Source organism: Zootoca vivipara, chromosome 1, assembly GCF_963506605.1.
Source record: "Zootoca vivipara chromosome 1, rZooViv1.1, whole genome shotgun sequence".
Lineage (NCBI taxonomy): Eukaryota > Metazoa > Chordata > Lepidosauria > Squamata > Lacertidae > Zootoca > Zootoca vivipara.
This window is the reverse complement of record NC_083276.1, coordinates 104904374-104931200: the sequence shown is the minus strand read 5'-3', so window position 1 is coordinate 104931200 and position 26827 is coordinate 104904374. Positions and strand designations below refer to the sequence as shown.

Sequence of the window (26827 nt, the reverse complement as noted above, 5' to 3'; positions counted from 1 at the left end):
CCATTTAACAGCTTACTGTGATGAATATTTTTTATTAAAGAAAAACTTCTCTGTGCAGATAGGCTAGGCATCCTTTACAGGATACAATCATCTACTTGAAGATGATTAGTCAAAATTAGCCATTTGGGTAAGATTAGTACACAATAAAATGAACCATTTGCTAGCTTTTATAATATTTTTAGTCCCCAATTCATAATTGGCAACCTGAAAAAAAATTAAAACCTTGCATTTTAGGTTACAGCATCAGACAGTTTTGAAAAAGACAATAGCAGCATGCAGGTATAACTTGGCTTTCTGAAGAATTAAGGTCTTTGCACGTAACTTGTGATCACTGCAAATGATAAACAACTGAAAAGTAATTGCTACAAAACAGCCAAGACCATTTTACGTATGTAGAAGAACAAGTTGCTTCTTTGTGTGTCTGTTAATAATATACAGGGGAAACAATCAATAAATGCTCCACAGAATAAAATTTGGATCTGTATCAAAAACACATGAACTGTTGACAACCTTACAGCCTTTTAAAATAATCTAGGTATCTTATTGTTGGGTTTCATTTGAAAAAAGCAAGCTGTTTGCCAAGCCATTCAGAAGCATTCTTTTTTTTAAAAAAAAAACCAAACAAACGCATATTCTTTTCTAAACAGGCTATAGAACAATTTTTTTAAAAAGCAGTAATTTATTAAAACGTGGTACACCATAATTTTGCCATTTTTCTGCAATAAGAGTGGCAAATGATTCATTGGGGGGGGGGGATGAAATATATTTCCCTGTCAGTTCAATAGATCAGAGATTTACAGCTTCTTGACTCGGACAGGAAAAACTCAGCATGCATAAAAATGAATTGCAAATCAGTTAATTGTAGAGATGCAAAACTAAAAGCATCTCAGCGGTTCAGTAAAATAAATTCCGCTGAACAGATTAGGAGGGAGCAATTCTCCATTTACGTCCAGAGGTTACTAGTTAGGAGAAACCAAGAGAGAACCTGGTATATTTCAAAAAGTGCTTCAAAGCAGTTTACACTGATTTAGTTCAGTAGCCTCAGTTTTAATGGTCGAGTTAATTACATCTACACTGCTTAGACAAACAGATTAGGGTGCCTTGGTAAGATAGGACCAAAAATGTCTTGTTCAGATGACAGGAGAGAGCAACTCAAAGTTGGATATTCCTTCTCACTGAACGAAGGAAGACACAATGCATTTGTGGGTATATTTTTTAACCAGATTGCAGCTAGTGATTTTATCGTTACAGAGACTGTGCTTAAACCAAAGAAAGCATGTAGCTCTGCATCATGTGAAGAACAGATGTTCTTCAGATGGTGCAGCTGTTGAATAACAGATAATTCAAGATATTGCACCCGCTTAAAAAGAAAAAAAACTTTTAAGGAATTAACGAGTTTGAATTAACACCCAATGAGGGCCAAATTAAAGCTTCAGTTATACATAACAAAATGTAACAGCTTAACAGTATTTCGGGGTGGGGGGGGGAGCAGATTTAATAGCAAATCTCTCTGCACTTCAGTACAAATCCAGCTCAATAACCTAATGTATGCTTATGTCTTCAGAAAAAGAAAAACTCCAGGTGAATTAAAAATAGGCACAGCACCATTTAGCAAGGAATTAGCCACTGACAGTTTATGGAAAGCAGAGATACTCGCAGGGAGAGAAGACCAGGAATTCTCCTAAATTAGTTGTGTCTCACACAGATTGAGTGAAGTATTGATTCTGGACTGAAGCCCGCAGCAGCCTCCTGATCACAGCACCTGTGCAAATATTGTACAGCATGAATGCTCTTGCGCCTCTGTATACGTTTCATACCTCCAGTGGATAATTGGAAGGTGGGAAGGAATGAGACTAAAAAGGCAGGAGGAGATGGGCAAACTTGAGAGGCCCTTCATTTTCAGCGGGTGAGAAACAGAACTCATTTAAGCGACAAAACGCACATCACTGAAGATGTTGCTCTCTTTTATAATCTCCCCCAATCAAATGCAATCAGCTCAAATTTGATGTGGGAATTCACTCTAAGCACTTGGTATTTTCCAGGCTCGCTGCTAAAATGTGCGTCCTCCTTTTTTCTATGTGTTTGGAGCCTGAAACCTTGGCCACGGCACATCCATTTCACTAGGTTTATTGTGAATTCATTTATCTATCTCTGTGGAAAGGGCAACTATCCCTCTAAAAGTGCATGCAAGGATCTGGGGCGGAGGGACATTAACGCTCTTGAGCATAAGGAAGGTAGCAAGCTCTGAGGTTTTGGGTGGAATAATGTGTCTCCAAAAACATCACCTACACAACCAATTGTTGTTGTTTTTTAATGGGGCGGGCTGCAGTTATGTGCTCAAGATGCATTGATTCTAAACATTTCATAATGTTCCAGCCGCCAACCACAGAGCATGACGAAGCAAAACAAATGCATTCCAACAGCAAGCGTTAAGAAACAAAACCATAATCTGAAAAAGCCCATGCGCCATATGTAAATTTGAGACTATAGAAGAATGTGAGAATGACTCTTATTTTTAATGGGTTAAAAAACTTATAAACAGCTTAGCTGATTTGCTGTCAATGGAAATATATAGCTTCCCCCCTCCCTCTCTTTTCAGAACATTTATCAGCACTTGGCAACTCTGGACTAACCTGACATGCAAGATGATCAAAATGGATTATGTAATCTTTTCCATTTATTCCTATTGATTTTAGTCATGATAAAATTCATCCGTGTGGGCTGGGGACATGGCGCCTGAAGAGCTTTGGGTTGAATGAAACAAAATAAATAAATAAGTCCATCCTGGTAATGATTTGTGGGCTGTTGCCATTTTCTGATCTCACAGTGTGGGGAGGGGAGAGAAAAAGGAGGGGGGGAAGCCCTTCATGGTAGCAATGAAAATATATTCTACTGTATTCCAACACAGAAATCTACCGTTAATACCTCATGACAAGCTTCTTTGGATTTTAACTCCTAATTTGCCCAACCAGATAAACAGAGTTAAGGCCAGTAATTTATATTTTCCCTTAAAACTGGAGGTTTAAGAAGTCTCTGTTTTAAACTTTTAACCACTGGGGGAGGTGGGGCGGGGAGGCGCAAGAGAAGGGAGGGTATAGTTCAAGGCTAATCAACTTTATTTCCGTAACTGCCGGTAACATCAAAATGCCAGCGAGTGGACCATTTTAATCAGTTTTATTGATTCATGTGTTCAGTTCTTATTCAGTTAAAAACAAGGCACATTAAATACATCCTCTTATTGCTCTATAAATGCATGCAGCTCATTCTGTATATCAAAAGTAATAAATAATGACAATAAAACACAGAGACAGTTATAAAAATGACAACCCAGCCTCAAACACAGTATTTAACAGTCCAATCCTGAACAATAACCCGTCACAATACATAAAAGTGCCAGATGGAAAAACATGCGGCAAAGTATATATGTATATGTATGCATATAGGTACGTGTGCATACACACACACACACACACACACACACACACACACCCCAAACCAAACCACAGGCCTGCTTTGCTGTTAATTGTTTTGGCTTTCTTTTTGGAACACTGTGGCATTATACAGAATTATTATCTAGGAAAAGTAAAAGCCCTGCATGTACTTTCTATTTCCCGCACGTGACCACCTTCCAAATTTACAACAACAAAAAATCCAGAACGTCGTGCCCATCAAGTAATTCTCCGCCTATCGTTTGACTGAATCAAGCAAGTATGGTGCGCATAACTTTTTGCTTCCTGTTCAAAGCAGTGGCGCACATGTGACTCTTGCGTCGCAAAGCGAAAGACATTCAGAGAGATCCAATCCCAAATGGGGGAACCTGCATACTCTAAAACTACGGAAGAAAGGAAAAGAATCTCTGCTACACAAGCATGCTCACGGTGTGAACGTGTTGGTAGCAAGTGGTGAGGAGAGTAGTGCCTGCGCTAGGTGAAAGAGCTATGGGAGCAAGGAATGGAACCACACCAAGGAGTCCCACCGACGTCTGTAGGGAAGGGCCATTCATGAGCATAGCGGTGCGCATGAAGGTCACCCCACCATAATCAAGGTTCTGGGGAAGTTCTCACAAGTGTTGCGCTGTATGTGCAGACCTTGGGGGGGAAAGCACATGACATCAGATGCAAATCTACATGGTGCTGCCTGCTCCTTGCTCCTGTGTTGTTGGAAACAGGAGCTCATGATGCCCCGACAGGGCTAAAGTTATTGGCATAACTAGGCATTGCTGGAAATCCTGTGTTGCCTTCTGCTAATGTGCACATAAAGGTTTATGAGAGGTTGTCTTAAGTAACATGGCTTGGATACCCATTGCTCTTCAGTGCTAAAAGCCCTGCTGCTAAGCTAACTTTGGTGCGGATGAATGGTTAGAGAAAGAGAAAGAGAACATGTTAGCAGATGTTCTTTTGTCTGAAGGTGTGAAATTTTAAAATGCTACTTTGATTGGCCCACAAACATTGGCACACACACCCTTGTAGGGGTACAAATAGAGAAAATACAGGTAGTCATTTCCCCACATTCTGCAATATGTGGGAAAGCAAGTATTCACTTAATCGTTGGTGCTGATTTTTAATGTCCCCCAAACTAGATGCACATACACATAATATAAGGGGATGAAAACATATATGAAAAAACAGCCTAATGTGTGTTGGTGGTATGCAGGGGAAGCAGCCAACAGTACAAAATAACCCTTTGTGCTCAGACACAGACGTCTCAAATGTCCAAATATACACAAGGCTTTAGTCACATGTTTGAATTCTATCTGAAATGCTCAGGGTCTAAAAGCAAGACAAATCTGTTTCTTCTCCATTTCCTTCCTGCTACTGCCAACATATAAAACAGAAGGTCTAAGGGACCTTGATCATAGCAAAAAGAAGGGGAAATATCTGAATGGAATTTCACGGCAGGCTTTTGAGAACGTTGCCCTCGAATATATTTTACTAGATTGTGGCTCTTTGCCTTCATTTTGAGAATGAAAAAAAATATATTCTACATGCAAAAAACGTGAATGCATCCTTCTAAAAGTTAGTTGCCGGGTTACTTTTAATACACTTGCAGCTATTCCTAGCAGTAAAGGCCCTCTACACCTTCAAAAAGTGCATATAAAGTGTTTTTGTCAGGGGAGTGGTTTGAGGATGGCATTGTGGGACTATTAAGATAGTTCCATGGTCCATTAGAAGGATCCTGCAGTATATGCCACTACTGAAAAGCCCTGTGCACAGAAACCCTTCTTACATCTACATGCTATTAAGGGCAAATTCCTACATTTTGTTACCTGGGATGCCCTCTTTGCATCACTCAAGGGATAAAACTAACAATAATAAATAATGATAATAAGAGTAATAATGATGATGGTGCCGTTAAAATAGTGCAGAACTTTCCCATGTCAATTCTTACAGGTGTATCCTTTAAACAAAAAACTGGCAAGAGGGTAAAAGCCTTTGGAGATAAGAGATATCAAAATAAAGGCCCACCTGATGTCAACTTTTCTCTTTGCTGCATACCATCCCTTCATTTTGCAGACAGCAAAAAGAAAGCTTCCAAGTGACCTAAGTGGCATAATCCCGCTTAATTGGAAGGATTTTAGGCAAAAGATAAATAAAAACCCATGCTTCAAAAGCGTGCCCAAAATCCAACAGGCTACCTTAATAATAATTAGATGAAACGCAGCTCCATGTTTCTCTAGCAAAACATGCTGAGATGCTAGAATAGTTTCAGGTTGTGCTTTGTTTTGTGCATTCTCCATAAATGAACAATAAATTGAGATACTGGCATTAAAAACACTATAGAAATATCACAAGAAACCCAACTATATATGCACCACAAACTTTACCACTTGCTATAGAAGAAATAACAGGGATGAAACTTCCATCCATAATGTTGCGTTTTCCCATGGTGGCATAATAGGCACCATTTAAATAATGATCATAAAAATCTTGTGGTGTGCTTCTAAACTTATGCTTGTCTTAAAGTGATTTCAGAAATTCACCTGTAAATCACAGGTGCAGGACATAATTAAGTAAGCCCCACTAGTTTCAATGAGACTTAAATATGTTGAACTCAATATGTCCTCCAACCTGGACACAATGATCATGGCAATTATCAGGACATACATTTATATTTTGTGCAATATTCAATGGAAAATCCAGATGTGAGAACTCTTATTCTCCCCAACAACAAATCACTCCATTTTTTTAAAATGACACGCATGCTTTAATAGCTTTGCAATATCAGTAGTAATAATAATAATAATACAATCATCCCCAAAGTTCTAGGCAACAAGATGAATATTTAGCACACCACACTTCTCCTAAAAGGAAAAAAGCAATCCAGAAGTTTAATAAACAAGCCGACGTATAAGACACTAAAGGCATTCTGGCACCTTCCACTTCTGCCAAATCAAAGCAGCAAGATAGGAGAAGAGAGCCAGAGGCCACCTTACTAAGGTAGAAAAAGGATTTTTCTTGTTCCAGTTCAGGTGGCACAATGAAACTGCACCTGGATCTCCTGCCATGGGCCCCAAGGGCAGCCAAGGTATAGTGCAGATCCCCCCAGGAGTTGCCCAGAAAAAGGCACTGGGGGCACAGTTCCCTCACTCCAAATGCATGTCCACCACTGATTCTGCAGAAAGCAGAAACATATACCCAGTTAAGGAGGCCAAAAGTCAAAATGGTAATAGAACTTTAAGGACTGCAATAGTAGACTGTTAAGTTAGCAGACTGCAACAGTGTTTTTTCCGTATGGTTGCTCAATGCCAGACAGATCAAGCAGAGGAAGCAGGACACATCTGAAAGCACTGGAATGTTTTTCAGCAGCAACACGAGATCCACCATTTTGCAGCCGAGGGTTCCCAAAACTCACAGACCGCCACCACTCCGATCTACTGAAATCCTATCGCGCTGGTGGATGTTCTCTTCTGCAGCTTTCATAAGTACAGCTAGACGGCTTCCAGAGACAAATCCTTTCTGAATAGCAGTCATGAGCTAAAACAAACAAACAAACAAACACCAGGATTGAGAAGACTCATTCATTTAGAAATGTAGTTTTTTTTTTAAAAAAAATTATGTCTTAACACACGAGCAAACATTAACACATTACAAAACTCTGTGGTGAAGTAGAGCCAGACTTCACTCTCAAAATCCAGAAGTGGAAGACCACTGAGAAGCACTGCTCTTGTGTCACTACCCTCCACACCTCAGAAGATGAGCACAGCATCTTCAATATTACCACTGATGGGCATGCTCTCATTAATAGTGTTCCGATTCCATGTTGTTGCTACTCCAATGAGAAAGCCAACAGAACAATTGTAAAACTGCTCTTCCTGCCCTATTTGTTATGCTGGGCTTGCATCACACAATTATCAAGCTGACAGCAAATGCTACAAGCCACACTCTCGTTTTACTTCTCTGACTTTTTTTCCTTTAGGGCCAAAGCAGAGATGAATGAACAATGTGCAAGGCATTATTTGGCCAATTTTCCTTTCTCTGAGCAATCAGAAATTCCTCCAGGATATTCATATCTCTCTCTGTGTATGTGTGTGTGCGCATGCAGATATCTATATGTATATATATATGTCTCTATATAGATATAGATAGATATAGGTATATATAGATATGAATATTTCTGACTTTTATGTTAACTCATTGGACTGCTTAAGCAAAAACAGCCACGTATTCATTGGAGCCCTTCTGGCTACTTGAGAAAAGCCATGATGTTTAAGCAGGTTAAAGCATCTGGAAGACTAGACTAACACGAATGGATCCAACAGCAACAGTAACAACATCACTCATGAGCATGGTACTTTCAAAGAACAGAAGGATATGTCCCTGCCCTGGAGATTTAAAAATCTAGAAAACAGGTATCAAAGAAGATAACAGAAGTAGGCCACTCATCATCCTATTTATTCAAAGAATCAACATGTGTATCTAATAAATGAAAAGATCCACTCCTTCGGAGGAGCAGAAGTTCTCCTTTTTACCCGCCTGCTTGTGATGACAATACCCACGTAGGTCAATGCCAACTGAGGAATACATGCAGTGTGAAATCACCTGTCCCAAAGTGTTTGTATATGAAAAGCACCCCTTACCTACAAAGATAGCACACCAGGGAGGTGGCTAGACAAAAAGCCTTCTGCCTGACATAGAGGCAATGTCAAACGAGAGATCCCCTACTCTGTATTCTAAACTGGTATAGTCCTGAATTATGAATATTTTTCCAAAAATGCAACCAGATCTTGTTTTTTACGGGCTCTGGGTGGCAGGAGAGGAACTGGTATAGAACAATATGAATTACCGTAAACATTGCATTTTATATTTTAAATAGGCATTATTAGTTTTATTGGATTGTTTGGTATTATTATCTGCCCCAAGTACTTGGGATAAGGTAAGTTGGAAATTTAAATGAAAAATGCAAATCTGTGTTAAATGGTTTTAAGCATGCACCCCTAAATATCTGAAGTGTGCAAAGCACAATAAAGCTGGTCCCTTTAAAAGAATAATAATCACAAATAACATACAGCAGGAGAAGCTATTTCATCTTAACATGATCACTGACAAACAAGCCAAATTTCAAACAAATACAATCATGAAATCAAAGTGCTACCAATACAGAATAAGACCTTTAAAATCTAAAATTAAATCCTGTTAATTTCGGAGCCTGAGAATAAATGAGAAAGGGGAAACTGTAATGTTAGTGGGAGTGGGGAGTAGATTTTCTTTTTAAAAAAGAACGCCTTAACGTGATTTACATTATAGGCAAATTTTCTATTTTAAACCTCTGTATAAATAAATTTACTCACATAACTTATTCTATTATGTGTGAAGGGGGGGGGGAGAATATACACATACACACACAAATATATATAATATGCTAGACTCAACCTGTGAAAATTTCCACATTTAGATTCAACAGTGCTCTTATCTGCAACCCATCTTGAGAGAGACAATTACCATTTTCCTTTGCCTTGATCTTGTTTGTTTAACTTGACACAGTGAAGAAAGGGCTGACATTGACCAAAATCCCCAGCATTAATTTATCTCATGTTCTGCATTCATCATTGCCACTGCGCAGGAAGGACCTGGCAGTCATTTGAAAAACCTGACCAAGGAAGGCTCTACAAAAACAAACCTGGCTGGCAATGGAAAACAAATAAGCTGCTGCTTGTATGAAAGGAGTCAAATGCATGCCTAGACGCATTTCAGAAGCCTCTTTAGAGCTTGTGTATTTTGCAGCATTGGAATTAAAGACACATGTTCCCACGTTCCACCTTCTGCACCCACAAAACCTCAGACCAATTTTCTCCCCTCTGGTTTTATAGGATAAGGGAGCAATTCACAGGCCAATTGATATGCAAGTGGCCGAGTTCAAACATCAAGGCAAACACACAACATGGCAGTCAAGAACGCGCTTGAGGCTCGTGTTAGCCAATTTCTTCTCCACCTCCTGTGTGCTGATACTCTCTTCCACTTCCTGATTCGTGGCAACATCTAGAACTGCCACGATGTATAGAACTCGGCAAAACTCCGGTTACCGCTAACTATGCTTCCTAGCAAGAATGAGAACAGACTTCAACAACGGAGGTTCCGATTCTGCTTGCAGGCAGGCTATGGATACTTCTAACTACAACAGGGGAGGGAATCGACCATGTGAAGGAAGGAGGGGGCCATGCGCGCAAGCTCCTCCCTTCACACATCAAACCCCAAGGGTGGATCTGGCTAAGGGAAAGGCTATACCGTGTGCTAAAGGATTCATCAAGCAAATAAACGTGCAGCAAGATGAACGCTGGTTGAGAGATTGCAGTGATTTACTTGCCGTTGTCTGGAGCAATACACTACCCCCACCCCATCTGAAGCTGCCTCTCATACCTTGCTGTTAAGTCTGGGTGGGTGGGTGCCCCCCCCTTTTAAATGAATACATGGGAGAGGGGGAGAGAGAGAGAGAGAATTGAAGGATGGAGTGCACAAATTTTAACAATGCAGGTGTGCTTCGAAACTGAATGTGGCATGAATGTGATCCTGGAGTAATCCACGTGTCAAGCAGATGTCGAATTAATTACAGTCGAATAGCACAAATTTGGTATTTTTACCATAGGAAGGGGGGTATGTAGTTTTGCTTCTCCCCTCTTTTTGAATTTCAGTTTTTAAATATGTTTAATAGCTGGACCAAAAAAAGAATGCTTGTGTTTGAAAAAGGAAAACCCGTCTGTCCAACCATTGGCAACTATGTAGCAAACATCCTTCCAACTTGCATTTAAATGGCTTACAAAATGACAGATACAGCTAGCCTCTGAAAAGAGCAAAAATAAATAAATCTGGATTTATTTTCAGCATTGGACCACTAAGAAGAAAACATGTCCTGGGCCACTGGCCCTTATATTGGACAATGTGAGCAGCACTGTGCTGATTCACCACTAGACTAAGTGCCATCTAACATGTTGCCCATGCGCAAAATAAATTGACATCCTGTAAATTATTAATTTTTAAAAATCAGGAGAAGTATGAAATTACTATTTAATCAGTCTCCATACAAGTCAGTGTTATGAGCATGGAAAGGACAAACTTTGAGCATGAAAATTTGCCTGCTGAGATTTAAACCAAGTCTACTAGAATTGGTTAAGTCAGGAAGTAGGCTGGAGATCATTTTTTTAAAAGGCAGAAACTGCAGGGGTGAGTAGGAAGAAAAGGTAACTATTAAATGCTTTTCAGAGACCTTGACTTCAAGGCCTACCTGCCTCCACTAGGTGACAGCCAGATCATAGGCTAAAATTGCATTCTGGGAGTCTTCCACTTCACTGCACTGCTTCTCTGTCACTCTCCATGGTAATCAAGCAGTGGCAGCAGTGGATTACGAGGCCAGCCTCAGAGGAGGAAAGCAGCTAGTATAGTCGTACCTTGGATCCCGAACGTCTTGGTACTCGTCCATTTTGGCTCCCAAATGCCACAACCCCGGAAGTGAGTGTTCCGGTTTGCGAACGTTCTTTGGAACCTGAATGTCCAACGGGGCTTCCGTGGCTTCCAATTGACTGCAGGAGCTTCCTGCAGCCAATCGGAAGCCATGTCTTGGTTTCTGAGCGTTCTGGAAGCCGAATGGACTTCTGGAGCCCACAAAGATGGCAGACAAAGAAGCCAGCGGAGCTGAGGTGCTGCTACAGCCTGTTTTGGCTACCCCCGCCCTCAAGCTCGCTTGGGCTGCCTGTCCACCCCTTCTTGCCATCCTACACTTTGCATATACTATAAAATATAAAAGATAGGTATAAAAAACAATCACGCATTTAAAAGGAACCAACTCACCTGCAAAAACTCATTGATTTCAACCTGCCCATTCTTGTTCAAATCCACTTCATTCAAAATCTCGTGGAGCGCTCTTTCATTAATTTGAAAGTTGATGCTCTATAAAAGTTTATGAAAGAAAAAACCAACAATCCTGGATTAACAAAACACTATTAATAGAATGTCAGGCAATTTTGATAGTATTTTTTAAGGTAAGTAAAATGTTACCTCCAACACACGCTGCACATCCACTATGGTAATAAAGCCTTTGCCATCTTTATCAAACATGTGGAATCTCTTTTTATATCTGCAAAATTGGATAATTCAGGAAACAGCTATAAAATGCCAAACAGCAAAAGCAGTTTTATAAAGAAGCCAAACCTAAATCTATGGGATGTTCTCCTCCTTCCTTGCAAAAACTCCACCACCAGACAGTGCCACAGTTATTGTCACCAACACTACACAACTTTCCTCATTTTAATGCCATAACATACCACTTTCTACCATACTAAGTGCTGCCAGGATTCAGTCGTTTTGGGGAAGGAGGTGCGTCTCAATAGTAGAGCACATACTTTTGCACACAAGCACACAGACTGGGTCCCTGGCATCTCCAGTTAAATAATCTTGGTAGCAGAAGTGGGGAAAATGTCTGCCTAAAGCAGGGATGAGAAACATCTGTGGCTCTCCAGATGTTGATAGACTACAAGTCCTATCATCCCTGACTGCTGGCTGGAGCTGATGGGAAGTGGGAACCCAACAATATCTGGAGGGCCATACAGGTTCCTCATCCCTGGCCTGAAAGCTCAGGAGAGCCACTGAAAGTTAGCATAGTGTGTGTGTGTGTTAATGGACCAGATGAATTAATCATCTGAGTACACAAGGCAGTGTCATACACATACCCAGCAGATGTTGAGCCAAGACAGAGATATAATTATGCCCAATGCTCTCAGCTGATCAGGGAATGTCAAACAGTCACTCAAGGCAACCTAATGGCATCCGTCTGTCTCGAGAGACAATGGAGTACTCTGGGGGTGAGATCAAGCCGAAGTGACCTCCCCTAGGCACAAGTCTGGGCAATGTATATGGAGGTCCTGGGCTGCCCAGATGACAAGACCTCCCTCTCAGCCTCACTGATGTAGTCCAAAGGAAAGCAGAGCAATATGTTTGGCAACAGAGTTGCCAGGAGGAGGCGCATATGATGACATCCAACCATCTTAGGGACTCCACTCCTGATTTATGTAGGGCTTACTCTTTAGTCTTCCTTCTCCCAAAGATATCCCACAAGGCATTGGTGGTTTGGGATCGGAGTTTTCCTTCTCCTAGATGGGAAACCTTCCCATTGCCAAGGTTGCCAAGCCCCACCTGCCCATCATTTCCCTCTAAAGCTCATGCAGAAACCGCCTTCTTGACCACTGGACCCACTATGGGTCTCAGAGCCTGTCTTCGCATGGAGGAGGGAAGGCCAGTCAAAACCATTTCCAAGAGTGGAACATGCTTACAGCTTCTAGGAGCCACAGGTGAGAGCTGAGTGCAGGGTGAGGACAAAAGGTGGACAAAGTACCCCAGAAGGAGCATGATGTATCCCCCGAGGTCCTACCCATGCCCTCAAGCCAGCCTCAAATGTGGCAAATAAACACAAAGAGAGATCGCGTACAATGGCAGCAAAATTAAATAAAAGGATCTGCCATCTTAGCCTGGCTTGCACAGCTGGGGGTTTTGTTCTTAACACTCTCCACCTACCCACTGCAGTTCTATCTAGACCCCTGAGAATAGCAACTACTAGCGTGCACAATGTATTTACCTCTCAATATCTGCTGGGGACAAAGTGATTTCACTGCGATCCGTCAGTTGCTCTGATCGTGCCTTGTAGCCCATTTCGTAGTACAAAAACTTCTTCGCCTCTGCAAGCTGCTCCTATACAGCGAGAGAGCAGCACACAGTGTCTCAACTCTAGGGTAACAGCAAATATTTACATTCCGAATTCCTTCTTTGCTGTAATGTTTTACTGGCTCCTTTCACTTAATTATAATTGCTGGTCCTTAGAGGAATATCAGCAGTTGATGACCAAAAAGTGCTTAAAGGTGAACAAGGTAATTAAGATTAGGCAGCATTTCATGCTTCAGCTACATCACTGGTTTGGTTGTACAAGTGTTGATTATCAAGCGATAATTACTCCGGGAGACGTGCAATGTAAAGATTTTAAAGGCTCTAACGTGCCCTCAATCCACACATGCAACTAGCAGCGATGTCAGCAAGACTTGTGCTTGCAGACAGAAAGGGACAAGAGATGGCCTTTAAATTTAATGCTGGTATCTTATAGCTACAATAAATACATTAAATGGCGAGACACAGGCTTTAATGCATCCAAATTTTGAGGGCTTCTGGCATTTGCTGTGATTACTCTCTTCAGACAGCAGGACAACGAGGCAGCCCCTAGTTGGGAATCTTCAAATCCCCTCTTCCATTCCAAAACTTCATTTTGCACTGTTTTCTGCTCCTTGCTGGTCTGCTCCTGTATTCAATGTGCCTGACCCCTTTCAGTGTTTTCCAGGCTCCGCTCCTTTGAGGAAGTAGGGACTTACAGATGAAACCAGCTATCCTGCTTTGACAAAATAATGTTTTCCATAGTAAGTTAGCTTCAAAAGGCCTGAAAACAAGATACTGGAACTCCTTGAGCACATGCAGTACATCTACTGGGGGCAGCAGGAAAGGGGAAAGCACATTTATGAAATACATTCTTTTTTCCAGTGCAAACTACATGCACCACAGGAAGGCCATGGGGGCAGGAATCGGCCTGCCCTCAGTAACAGGTCTAAGTTGTTATGGCAAGAGCTGCAGTACTCACCAAGTGGATTGAGGTTGTCATGTTGTTTAGCTCCTCTCTCTCCACCATGGCTTTTGGGGAAAGGGAACTCTGGGGAGATGGTGAGTACCTCCAAATGTTACAGCAGGGAGGGTGATCAGTCCCCAAAGGGAGGCTATTTTTAGCAGCATCGCTTGAGTAAACGTAGCATATGGTTTGAGCCCAACCAGAATAGGGTGCGTGTGCCCATGCGTGTCTCTGCATGTGTGTATGCACGCACACGCACGCACACACACACCCCTCCAAGGAGTTCAAGGAAGTACACATGTCTCTTCCATCATTTATCTCCCAACAACCCCGCAAGGAGGGTCTGGCTGAAAGAAAGCAGCAGGCGTTTGGCACCCAGTGAGCGTCTTGGCTTAGTGGGGATTTGAACCTCCACAGGCCAACAACTCTAACAACCCTGACAAAAACAACATCCAAAGCAACTATGGTTCATTCACCGATGCCCATGGGGAAGGATCTTGCCATCCTTCTGCTGTGAACCTAGAGGCCCGCCCTTATACCTTTTTCTTCTGTTCGCTCCATTTGAGCTTCTTCCCCATTATCTCAATTATCTTTGGCAAGGCTTCTTCGGCAGCCTGCACGTTCAGGAAGGCCAGGCGTGTGCGGCGAGCAATCACATCCACCGCAGTGCAGGCATACTCTTGGATTGCATACTCAATCTACAGTATTTGGACAGAGACACAGAGAGAGAGCACTCAAATATCTGTTTCAGTTCGATAGCCTGGCTCTGGACAGAGAGATTACAATACTAAAAAGAAAAGGGAAAGAGGGAATGTAATGTATACAGACTGTGATTCAAGATGGAGTTACCCACCATCGCCCTGATTCGAAAGCATACATTCTGGGCTACTGAGATGAACTTTTGTTACACTACAATGGTCCTCTGTCCGTTTGTTTTCTCGGATTAAAAAGAGGTGCATTTGGTATCGCATTTGATCAAAACACATTTCACCCAGAAATTCAGAGGTTATACTTCACGTTCTCTTGGGCAGGGAAGGAGAGATTCATCCATAGGTATAAATATTCTTTAGAGAACTGCAATCCCTTCCTAACTTAGTAGATCTTCCACCATTGGCACTTTACAAGGTACTCTTTGCACACTGCTACATGCCCTGAGCCTGTTCCTCCTAATAGTCCCAGGATCCTAATAGGATTGCCAGCGTTTTGACTGGCCACTGCAGCCGTGCCTTTGACAGCAACTTGATGTGCAGACACACAAGCAGGTAATGCATGCTTATCTCACTTCAGTGTTAAACCTGTCCTGCTTTACATCCTTTCTAGCTCATATGTGTGCACATAATTCTACCCTGTTGTTTGCTTCTCCCTAAGCATACCACCCTTTTCAGTTCCTACCGGCAGCCCTGTTCTGCTTTCCCCCCTATGGGGAATGGGAAGGACAATTTGAGTTACCTGGATAACAGCAAGCATTTATAACGCCTTAGAATGTTAAAAGCACTTTGCCCATAATAACGACAACCCTGTAAGGTAGATCAGTATTTATCACGCTGATGTCGCAGATGGAGACTGTATCCAAGGCTGAGAGATATTGGCTTGCCTAATGGCAGAACCAAGATTTAAACTGGGGAAGTGTGGGGAGGATAGGGTGAGGCAGGGGAAACTTTGCTGTGTATAGCGCTACCTCTGTGAGTTGATGTCACCAGGGAGTAGGCAGAATAAGCTAAGCTACGGCATCTTCAAGAGAGCAGAGCATTTAAACACAACTGCGGTGCGGCGGAGAAGGAAAGAAGCAATATGGCAACAAAGGTTCTCACCGTCATACCTCAGACTCAATGTAAGGAAACTCGGAAACCAGGCGATTTCCAACAATAGGCCACCTCTTCCCGGTCACCTGGGCCAACTTTGCCACTTCAAAGGCCTTGTCCCCAAATGTATTTGAGAGATGTTGAGCCACCTACGGGATCAAGAGCAGATTTAAAAAAGAACTGTTTCATCAGCCAGCACTTCCTGGAATACAGCTCCATCTAGAAGGAGCTGCCCTTGACAGTTTTCCTGTGGCCTGTTAACTAATAGGTCAAAGGCGGCATCCGATGAGGGCTGGGTGGGACGAAACAGCTCAGGCTGGGAACGCTTAGGCTAGCACTAACACGGCTATGCATGTATCAATGGAACAGTGACTGATGACGCTTCAAGGTTTCTGCTACTGTCGTCACATTTGAAGAATAGCTTTGCTTGGGACCAAGAAGCCAAGAGGCTTCTTCGACTGTCACGGTTAGGAGACAGCACACGTGTGCGTGCGCACACTGATCAAAACTGGGATTGTGTAAATTGGGGTTACAGAGCATAGAGCCGAAGAAGAAGAAGAGGAAGAGGAAGAGGAAGAGGAAGAAGAGGAAGAAGAAGAAGAAGAAGAAGAAGAAGAAGAAGAAGAAGAAGAAGAAGAAGAAGAAGAAGAGAAATGATAGTAGTAATAATAATGGGTTAGGGCTCAATTTAGCCCAGTTAAACAACATTTATAGTTGGCTTTTAATCACTTGATGCATATGCTTTTTTAAAAAAAATCTTAATCTAAACAAAGAACTTTGAATTAGTTAAGGGCCAAAATAAGAGGCATTTTGAGTGAAAGAAGGGAAGCCCCTTTCCCTTTCTTCCACTACCCCTTGCCCAACAATTCCCAACCTTTTGCCTCATTCTAGCTTCTCCCGCTGCATCCTCTGCTTCCTCTTCTCATTGCCTTCATGCCAGCCTCTTCCATCCTTCTTTGCTTCCTGTGTGGCCCCTCTGAACATCCGTAGGCTGGTTGTAGTGGCAACACCTGGATCAGTTGGTAGGGCAGGGCAATGGTCCCTACCAACACCAGTATCCAGAGGATGAGTGACATGAAAGTCACACACTCCTCTGCTCACAGAAGGTGCTTCCTCCAACAGCCCCTCTGCAGTTAACCCAGCCCACACTGTTCAATAGTGGCCTTAAAAACCCTCGAGAAAGGTTGGGGGCCGGCTGCAGGAAGCTACAGCAGGCTGGGAAAGATGCTTTTTTGTAAACTGCTTTGAGGTTTTAGTACAATCAAGCTGCAAAAGTATTGTGAAGAAAAAAACCGTTCCCCTCTGCTCACAGTTCTTCGGATCCAAGGTGTTGCATTCTTTACGGCAAAGTTTTAAGATTTAAAAAGAAATCACACCACAAGCCTCACCTCACTCTCAAGTCCATAATCTTGAACCAGTCGAATATAAAGAGTCGGGCTCCAACCCTCTCCACCCTGTAAGAAGAGACCCACTGTCTTACAGGGACCCGCGCGCAGGCCATGAGCTTTTATTGCAGCATCAATTGTATCCTCTGCCATCGAGCGATAGGTTGTCCATTTCCCACCTGGAAACATTAATTGAAAAGGATACTGAAGGCACCTTGCATCCGCCACTTCCTATCTACCTCAACAATTTGTGGTTTAGGGTTTCTAAATTACAAAATCAGGCTACAACCCAATACAAATCCCATGTAATAACCCTTAAAACTACAGTCATACCTCGGGTTACGTATGCTTCGGGTTGCGTACTCCACAAACTCGGAAATATTTTTCGCTGCTTTTCGCCACGCATGCAGTCTGCGCATGCACAGAAGTGCGATATCGCGCTTTTGCGCATGCGCAAAATGGACACTCAGGTTGCGTACTTTTTGGGGTGTGAATGGTACCCCAGAATGGATTGGGTACATAATCCGAGGTACAACTGTATTCTCCCTCAAAAAAGTCCCATTGTTTCAGAACTGAGAACTGCAGTCTACGCATCTGACTAACTTCACTCGGCACCAGGTGCTAGACCATTGAAGTTAATGGTCGATTAACTAATAAATAATTCAATGACTAAAAAAGCCTGCCAGTTTATTGCGGTCAGAGCAAAGGCTTTTTCATGTTGGCTTGGTGTTGGATTCAACTTAGTGCTAAGGAGATCATTCCATCGGCACAAGCACTTCCACTTGGACAACAGAACTATCTCTCCTCTCCTCTCCCCATGTGCTGTTCTGGGGGTTCTCCTGACCGTTCAGAGCAGATGGGGGGGAGTGTTGGGTGCATGCAGAGGGAAAGCCCCATTGCGCAAGTGGGAATCTTTACGTTGGCTTCAGCCAGTGCAACCGCTGAGTTGAAAAGGCTCTATAATTGGGAGGATCGAGCTGTTTTGATTGCCTATTGCTTTATGAAGCACCTCTGTTGCTTACTGTCTTGCTAGAAGAATGTTCCTGTGCCTTGACCCAGACCTGTTGCTCACATCAGTAGCTGTCAGGGAAACATGAGGGTGGGTCTCTGATACACCAGGGGTATGACTGGTACTGCTACTAATGACTTGAGGTCTGGTGTGCATAGTCCTTTATATTTAAGTCACTTGTCGGCCAGTGCCTGTTCCCCTCTAAAAATGCGCTCATGGGGTCTTCCATCAAGCTAAGACAACTGAGCTAACAAACCTTAGTCTACAAATATTTTCTGTTACCAAGAGGTAATGGGAGGATGCCATTTGAAACAAGACAATTGTGCTGGAAGACCACTTATCGCTTCTTTCAAGTGTAGCACCCAGCCACCTCACCCATTGCACCCCCCTCCCCCCGCCCAAGCATCTCAGGTTGAAAGTGAAGGTCTGGTACCTGCTATAGTCACAAGGCCGCTGTCACTAACATGCACCACATGATTCCGAGATATGGATTGGGTGTCTTTAGAATTGGGGTTTGTTACTAGGGGACGAATCCCACTCCATGCTGCCAAGACATCTCCTCTCCTCACTGTGGTTGAAAAGAAAAAAAAGAAATCCCATCAGAAGTGCTTCCTCAGGGAACAACAACCACCATTTAAAAACATGCCACCAATGTAATCTTGGAGAAATAACATTGCCAGCTCTGCAAATGTTAAAGACAGAAAGGTAAAGAAAGAAGAAAGAGAGGTACAACTGCAACTTTTGATTCAATAATGTTTAAGCAGTGTATACTCATTTTGGAAAAGGGGGAAGTCAAGAAAGCATAGTCTAATTTACCCAAAATGAAAGTTTGCATCAATGGAAATCACACAGAAAAATTTCCTGGATGTCAAAATTTAACCACCACCAAGGTCTTAACGTCATGAAACCTTTTGATCACAAAGGCATTATAAAATCTGTTCCCACAGCCATTCAAAAGCATGCATTTTCTGCCATACAATGCTACAGTAGACAAGCAGCTAAGTACACGTGCAGTTTATACTGGCACACACCAAAGGGCATTAGGAAGTTAACTTGAGATCTCGGCACAGCAACATGTAGCACAATACATGTGTCTTATTACCTTCAAGCTCAATAGAATATTGAGAACACCCATGATCATTTTTAAGATTCTGGTCCTCCTAGAAACATATATACAATGCCCATACTTGGATAGCATGGTAAGCCATGCTGCTGGTATTATCACTATTCACATTGTTGGATAGAGGGTGAATATCTGGAACCACAACTTGCTTATCTTCCTAGGAGCAGAATGATAACAAGCCTGCCTCCAACTTGCTTTCTGACATAGCAAGCAAAAAATCAGCCAAGTAATCCAATTGCTCATTTTTTTGCTCCAAATTGCACTATGCTAATGAAGGGCCGCGGGTGGCGATGTGGGTTAAACCACAGAGCCTAGAGCTTGCCAATCAGAAGGTTGGTGGTTCGAATCCCCGCAACGGGGTGAGCTCCCGTTGCTTGGTCCCAGCTCCTGCCAACCTAGCAGTTCGAAAGCATGTCAAAGTCAAGTAGATAAATAGGTACCGCTCCGGTGGGAAGGTAAACGGCGTTTCCAGGTGCTGCTCTGGTTTGCCAGAAGCGGCTTAGTCATGGTGGCCACATGACCCGGAAGCTGTACACCGGCTCCCTTGGCCAATAAAATGAGATGAGTGCCACAACCCCAGAGTCGTCCATGACTGGACCTAATGGTCAGGGGTCCCTTTACCTTTAATGAAAAACAGATAATCTATATGCTTGGGCAAACCTCAAAGTGTTTTTAGAACTGTGGCTTAAGTAGTCAAGTGAAAAAACACAATATGCCCGGAACTATTCAGGCAAACCATTTGCCACATGTATCATAAAATCTGAGCTTGCCCAGCCACACACAGAATGACTGTGTTGAGTGGCTTCAAAAGTTTCATCATATTTTTATCTGGTCAAACCTTGGGAAAGAACACTGTAGTCATTCACTGCATGCATTTTGTGGAAGGCAGATTTTCTGAGTGGCTCTGCATAGGTGAAGGAGGTCAAGGAAATTCAAAATTTATCGGTTTTCACACTTATGGCCCTCTGTTTGGATTTATTATTTCTTTTAGTACTCAGGTTACGCTGTTTCCTTTTAGACCACCTCAAAAGGGTCAGGAAAATGTCACTGTGGCCAAGCACCAAAACACTTTACTTATCCACTTGTCATCAAGATAGAATAGAGCCAAGGGCCCTCCTCCATCAGTGGGTCTTATCTGATACTTCTCTTGAAAGCAACATGACACCTTACCTTTCCAATCCAACTCAGTAATGAGCTACTTTCTCCTTGAATTTTGCATTCTGCACATAATTTCCTTTAGACTGCTTTGTTGCATTATGTGTTAATACTTTTGTTTTGGAGGATGGGGAAATGATATGTCTCAACTGACCCAGTGCGACTACAATGCCACTCATCAGTTTCTTAAAGCGGAATTAATGTAACAAATAAAATGAAAATAAATACTCCGTCTGCTTCTACATTTACTGGCTATAATTGCTCTATCTTCTTAACAAGCATTTGACCAATTATACAGTTCAGGACCCCAGATCCTCAAGGACCGCCTCTCCTATAAATGAACCAGCCCAGACCCTGTGATAATTCACGTGCACCCCTTCCATGGAAGGTTCAGAGGCTAGAGATTGGGCCTTTTCAGTGGGGACTCCCCTCTTGTGCAAATATTACATGCCTGGTGCCATCTTTATCTATTTTTAGGTACCCGGAAAAGACTTTTTTCTTTACCCAGGCTTTTGGCCCTTAATTTGAAAGGCGGCATTATGGCCTCGTTTTAGTAAGTCGGGATCTGTAAGCCATGCCTTTTCTTTGTATGGATGTGTTTTTAGGTTTTTTATTGGTTCTTCTTAACTGGTTTTAATGTAAGTCGCTTTGAGTCACTCTGGGGGGAAACGAGACTAATAAATAAAAATTCTTTGTCTATTTATCAATACAGCTATAACCTCCACAGGGTCATTAGATTATGACCACTGGTGGCACTAGGACAGAAAGGGTAGAGGGTGAGGATAAAAACAGGTAAGCACTGTCACACAAATGTAAATTGAACTTTACCCAGAGTGGAGCAAATATGAAAATATATATATGGGGGGAAACAGAATGACAACCTCTTATTGCCTTCTGTAGCTTTGCCCAGTGAATAGACTATTGCCATAGAAGTTTTAAACTTATACTGTAGCAAAGTATTTTATGTGCGCCATAGTTTACTATCATTGCATCTATCCTCTTTTTAGAGCACACTTCCCATCTTTTGTTTTATTTCCTGGAAAACGTTTAATCTAACATTCACTGCTAGGGCCTCTAATTACAAAAGTATTTTTCTTAGCGCTTCTATTGAAAACAGATTTGCAAGCCTACAGTAGACTGTAAAGTAGGACAGGAATCTGAACAGGAAGCATGTTCTATAAGACTACATAACCTGACATCACTGGTCCAAAACGGAAAACACAAAATGAAGCAGCACACAGCAAGTGTTGTTGTTGTTGTTGTTGTTGTTACCCTCAATGTGCTTCAGGAAGGACTAAGGCATAACAACCCATCAACAGATTTGTTTCAGTGTTTTCCAACCTAGGATGGCAGTCAGGCGAGTGAGTGCACAGTATTTCCTTCTGCCAAATTTAAAAGGTAAATCTCCCAATGGAAGCTGAGAAACGCAGATTTAATGAAGAACCGTAGAGCCTCATACTTAATATCACAGAAGGTGTCATTTATTTTACAATATAATTGAGGTAGTTTCAATATATAGTTTCTACACTATGGCCCAACGTTCCCCCCCCACATAAGGTCTTTTTCCAGCAGAGAGGAAGGCTGTAAAACGCTGTAGGCCTTTTCATAAAATAATAAATCATATCAAAGCACAACCATCCAAGGGCCAGTTCACAGAATGACTGCTTTGGCAATATAATATACAAGGTGAGTGGGGTGAGGGAACAGCTTTGCCATTGTGAGCATTCAACATCATATGTAGTTAATACAAAACACTGTGCCCATGCACATACAAATATATAAAGAGTTCATCAGCCCATGTCCCTTAATCTGAAGGATACTGATGCAATGGTTTGAAGGTCTGAACAAACCCAATGAACACACAACAGAAATGTCACTAGAACCAGGGCAGCAAAGTAAAAATGGGTGTTGGACATAAGACAACTCAAATCCCTGCTCTATCATGAAACTGTGTGTCCTTGAGTCGGTCACTTTCCCAGTCTCAAGCTTAACATATGCCACAGGGCTGTTGTACAGATAAAATGGGTGTGAAATCTTAAGCTGCCCTAATCTCCTTGGAAGAAAGTCAGGATAAAATGTATGTGCTTTACAATGGGGGGGGGGGGGAATGAAGTATGTGCAATTAACCCAATACTGAAAGACCATGATTATGAAAAAAGGAAAACTGTTGGATCTTGAAACAGGAAGAAAACGTTTTAGGCAACTAAGCATGATTAGCAGTTATATTGCACTTGCCTCCACTTATTTTAGCTTTAAAACTGGTACTGGTACTTATTAGTCAAATTTGTATTCTGCCTTTCCATGAACAAAACCCAAGGCAGCTAGTTGCTATCTCCATGTGGACATTAACAAATATTGTAGGAGCCCTGTCTTCAAAATCAAGCACACACAGAGTCCTGGAGAGGTCATAAGGACATTATAAGATCCTGCTGGATCCAGCCATTGTCCTATCTAGTCCAGCATCCTGCTTTCACAGTGGCAAACCAGATGCCTGTGGAAAACACACAAGCAGGACCTGAGCACAAGAGCACTCTCCCTTTCTGTGGTCTCCAGCAACTGGCATTTGGAAGCATTACTGTCTCCAGCTGTGGAAGCAAAGCATAGCTATCATGGCCAGTAGCCATTGATAAGCTTTCTCCTCAATGAATTTATCCATTCATCTAAGTTGGTGATCATGACTCATTTGAGAGTGAGCTATTGAATAATCTATGGCCTTTTAAAAGTGGGGAGACTGCTATTGTTATTTTTCTGTGGTTTTTTTTAAAAATTACTATGCTATGTAAATTATGTTTTTAAAATTGTACACCAGCCTGAGAACTTCAGATGAACTTCAGATCAAATTGAATAAATAATACTAATACTGTACAGTACTAATAATAGTTTAACTATGTGCTGCATGAAGGTCTATTGGACAAACTTTAAATATCAAAGTACTTTTTACAGTCTTTGGTCCACAGTTCCACAGCCTCTCATTAGTTTCAATTTGTACTTTGAAAAAGGCCGAAACTAGCCCTCTGAGACGCAATCCACAATGGTATACTAGAAGTGTGTAGATTTTGGTGCAGTTGGCACAACCACTGCTTGGATGATAACCATGACAAGTGCCACCCTCCAAATCAAAAACCGGAATCTTGTTTAGCCAACAACTGCACCCAAGTGACCCTTTAAAAAGCGAAAAGGACCCAGCCACAATAAAGACCGTAATGGTACCTTAAGACTCCCTTCTCACTCACAGAGCAGATGTTTTACTATTAACCTCCCCTAAATGAAACAGAGCTGCAAAAGTCTGTAAAACTAATTTCATCTTCTTACTTAACAATGGATAAAAGCAATCTTACACAAAGGCTTGTGTGTCAGGGTCTGGTGAGGGGGGGGGTTACATATTTTAAGATACTGCTTTCACAGGAGTGTTAACAGAAAAATCAATAATGCCTTGTAAAAATATCCCGAAAGAACAGAGAAGAGATCTGAGAAATCAATGTTGTTCTGCCAGCATGTTTAACCCACCAGAATGAAGTGCTAATCACAGAAATAAGATACCATATTACATTTATAAATTAATGAATCTAGAAAAAAAGCAGCATGTGTGACACTATAATTAAACAGCTGGAACACATCCAAGCCTGTGTAAGTTGATAACCCTGCCACTGTATTTGGCAGCAAAAAGGCAGGTCTGCAGTGAGTTGATACGGCCAGCACAATTGTTAATTCTCTAACAGACAATCTATAAACACGACTAATTACACATGTGGAAAAACAGTGTGCAACCCAGGTTGGTTACTTTCAAAAGAATTAAATGCTCAAGAAAACTACTTCGGCAGAACTGCCCTGCAAAAAATTCTGTCTTAATCAATTCTCCAAGCTGCAGCTTAGTGTAACCAACCACCTTGCCTGACAAACCACAGCTCTTTATTAATTTCTGCACGAGGGACCTAATGATAGCGGTTCCCCCCCCCCCTTCTCCGGTAGACCATTTTTCTTTAATGGCTACAACAATAACAGAACTATCAATTACCCATTTCAAGGAAGAACAAACAAGCAATCTAGAATTTTCAGTCTGTGGAGAGGAGGTTGCCGAATATGAATATTCAGCCTCTGTCAACACCTACAAAGGGCAACTTAGAGTTCATGCCTTTTTATAGAATCATTTTTAAAGGACTAGATGATTCAGGGGCTTGGTAATGAAATCTGAAGCTTCTTGTGTATCTCAATACTCAAATCAGATTCCAGTTGGCTGATTATCAGAAGACTCTTCAATGTCCTATAACAGGGATAGCCAATATGGCACCCATTAGATGTTGTGAATTATCAGACTGGGTCAATAGTCAGGGACAATGGGGGTTGTATCCAAAACATCTGGATGGTGCTATATTGGCTGCCTTTGAGCCAGTGTGGTGTAGTGGTTAAGAGTGGTGGATTCATAATCTGGGGAACCAGGTTCGCATATCCGCTCCGCCACATGCAGCTGCTGGGTGACCTTGGGCTAGTCACACTTCAGCCCCACCCACCTCACAGAGTGTTTGTTGTGGGGGAGGAAGGGAAAGAGAATGTTAGCCGCTTTGAGACTTCTTCGGGTAGTGATAAAGCGGGATATCAAATCCAAACTCTTCTTCTTCTATATTAAACAAACGGTGTGTCATTTTAGCTTCCCAGTGTTCCCCTTGTTGAGATGGGCGGCAGGAAATAACTCTCCTAGTTTGAGATCATTCTAAAGAAGCTGAATACAGCAGGAAGTTGTTGCTGGCAGATTTCTTAACTTTTTTAAAAAAATAAAACTACAGTGGTACCTCTACTTAGAAATAACTACTTACGAATTTTTCTACTTACAAATTGAGCTCCGTCCGCCATCTTGGATGCAGTTTAGATAGGATTTTTTCAACTTACGAATTTTTAGATAGGGTTGCTTCGACTTATGAATTTTTTCTCCCAATGCATTCCTATGGGATTCGACTTACAATTTTTTTCGACTTACAAATGTGTGTTCGGAACGCATTAAATTCGTAAGTAGAGGTACCACTGTATGCAGGGTGAAAGTGAATCACAGCTGAAGTAGAGACTTCCTATTTCTCTAATGCCTAAGGATCTATTGAAAGCTAGCAGCTACACTCACCTCTTACAAATCCTATCACTTAATGTGGATTAAATACTCTTCTTTGAAGGTATGAATATAATTATTAGAATTCCACACATTGATAAAATTGCTGAAGATCTCCTATTTTTATGTTGGGTTTCCAAATCCTGAATATTTATAATGAGACCTCTGGGTATAGGGCAGTATATAAATTCAATAAATAATAAATAAGGATGATGATGATTTTTGTCTTCTTGCTGATGTTGCTATACAAATCCCCCCAGCAGTTGCTTTCAATGCATCCCTAACTATATGGTGGGCTTGCACATCTGGGGTGATATTCAAATGCAAATACTCCATTATACTATTGTATAATATAATCAGTGTCTGATTTATCATTTAAAACACTAATTAGAAATTTCTAATTTATGTTTGTGATTGTGCCAGGCCATGAACAGTACAGTCATACCTCATGTTGCGTCCGCTTCAGGATGTGTCTTTTCATCTTGTGAACGCGGCCAACCCGGAAGTGTTTACTTCCAGGTTTCGCCGCATGTGCACGCACAGAAGCGTTCTGTGCACTTCGCGCATGCGCAGAAGCACTCTATCGTGCTTTGCGCGTGCACAGAAGCACCGCTCTGGTTGCGGACTTTTCGGGTGCGAACCGCACACCGGAACGGACCAGAGGTACCACTGTAGTTTGTGCTGGAATAATTGACTTTACCCTTCTTACATACCTTATTACTCTAAAGGTACATCGAGCAAATGTCACATAACCCTGAATAACTTCCCCAGGGATGTGAAAACAGATATGTGACTATCATATGATGTGCTGCCATAGTTGGGGGTGGGGGTTAGATGTAAGAAATCCATATTCAGATCATTAGACAAAACTGCTTCATACTTTTTACACAACAGCTAAGTAACACTGATGCTTGCTGCAGTACAAAGGGCAGGCGGGCCTCTTTAGTGTTTGTTCACTGCAGATTTAGAGGGGCACACCTACCCTTTGCACTGTGTTGTGAAAAGACCACAGGAACGCAGAAATCAGCTTCAGCCATGGAGCTCCATAGGTGATCCTATTTTTCAGCCTAACCTACTTTACTGAAACTGTGCCAATGATGCTCCACTGCCACTCAGAGTTCATCCAACTGGATGGGTTGGATATCACCACTGTAGGACATACTTGCCAAG

The 26827-nt window shown here is 42.0% G+C and overlaps 1 protein-coding gene across 4 annotated transcripts in view; it reads right to left on the bottom strand.

Moving 5' to 3' along the window:
- GPD2 (glycerol-3-phosphate dehydrogenase 2) overlaps positions 1–26827 on the bottom strand; it is a 134849-nt gene that overhangs the window by 4027 nt on the left and 103995 nt on the right. For all 4 annotated transcript variants that reach the window (XM_060279958.1, XM_035131815.2, XM_035131806.2 and 1 more), the window contains 8 exons: positions 18718–18852; positions 17279–17454; positions 15908–16039; positions 14628–14786; positions 13060–13172; positions 11487–11565; positions 11280–11378; positions 1–6974 (listed from right to left, as the gene is read on the bottom strand). The exon at positions 1–6974 is cut by the window's left edge and continues 4027 nt beyond it. In XM_060279958.1, coding sequence (XP_060135941.1) covers positions 6849–6974; positions 11280–11378; positions 11487–11565; positions 13060–13172; positions 14628–14786; positions 15908–16039; positions 17279–17454; positions 18718–18852 — 1019 coding nt within the window. In that variant the 3' untranslated portion in view covers positions 1–6848. The remainder of the gene's footprint in view (positions 6975–11279; positions 11379–11486; positions 11566–13059; positions 13173–14627; positions 14787–15907; positions 16040–17278; positions 17455–18717; positions 18853–26827) is intronic.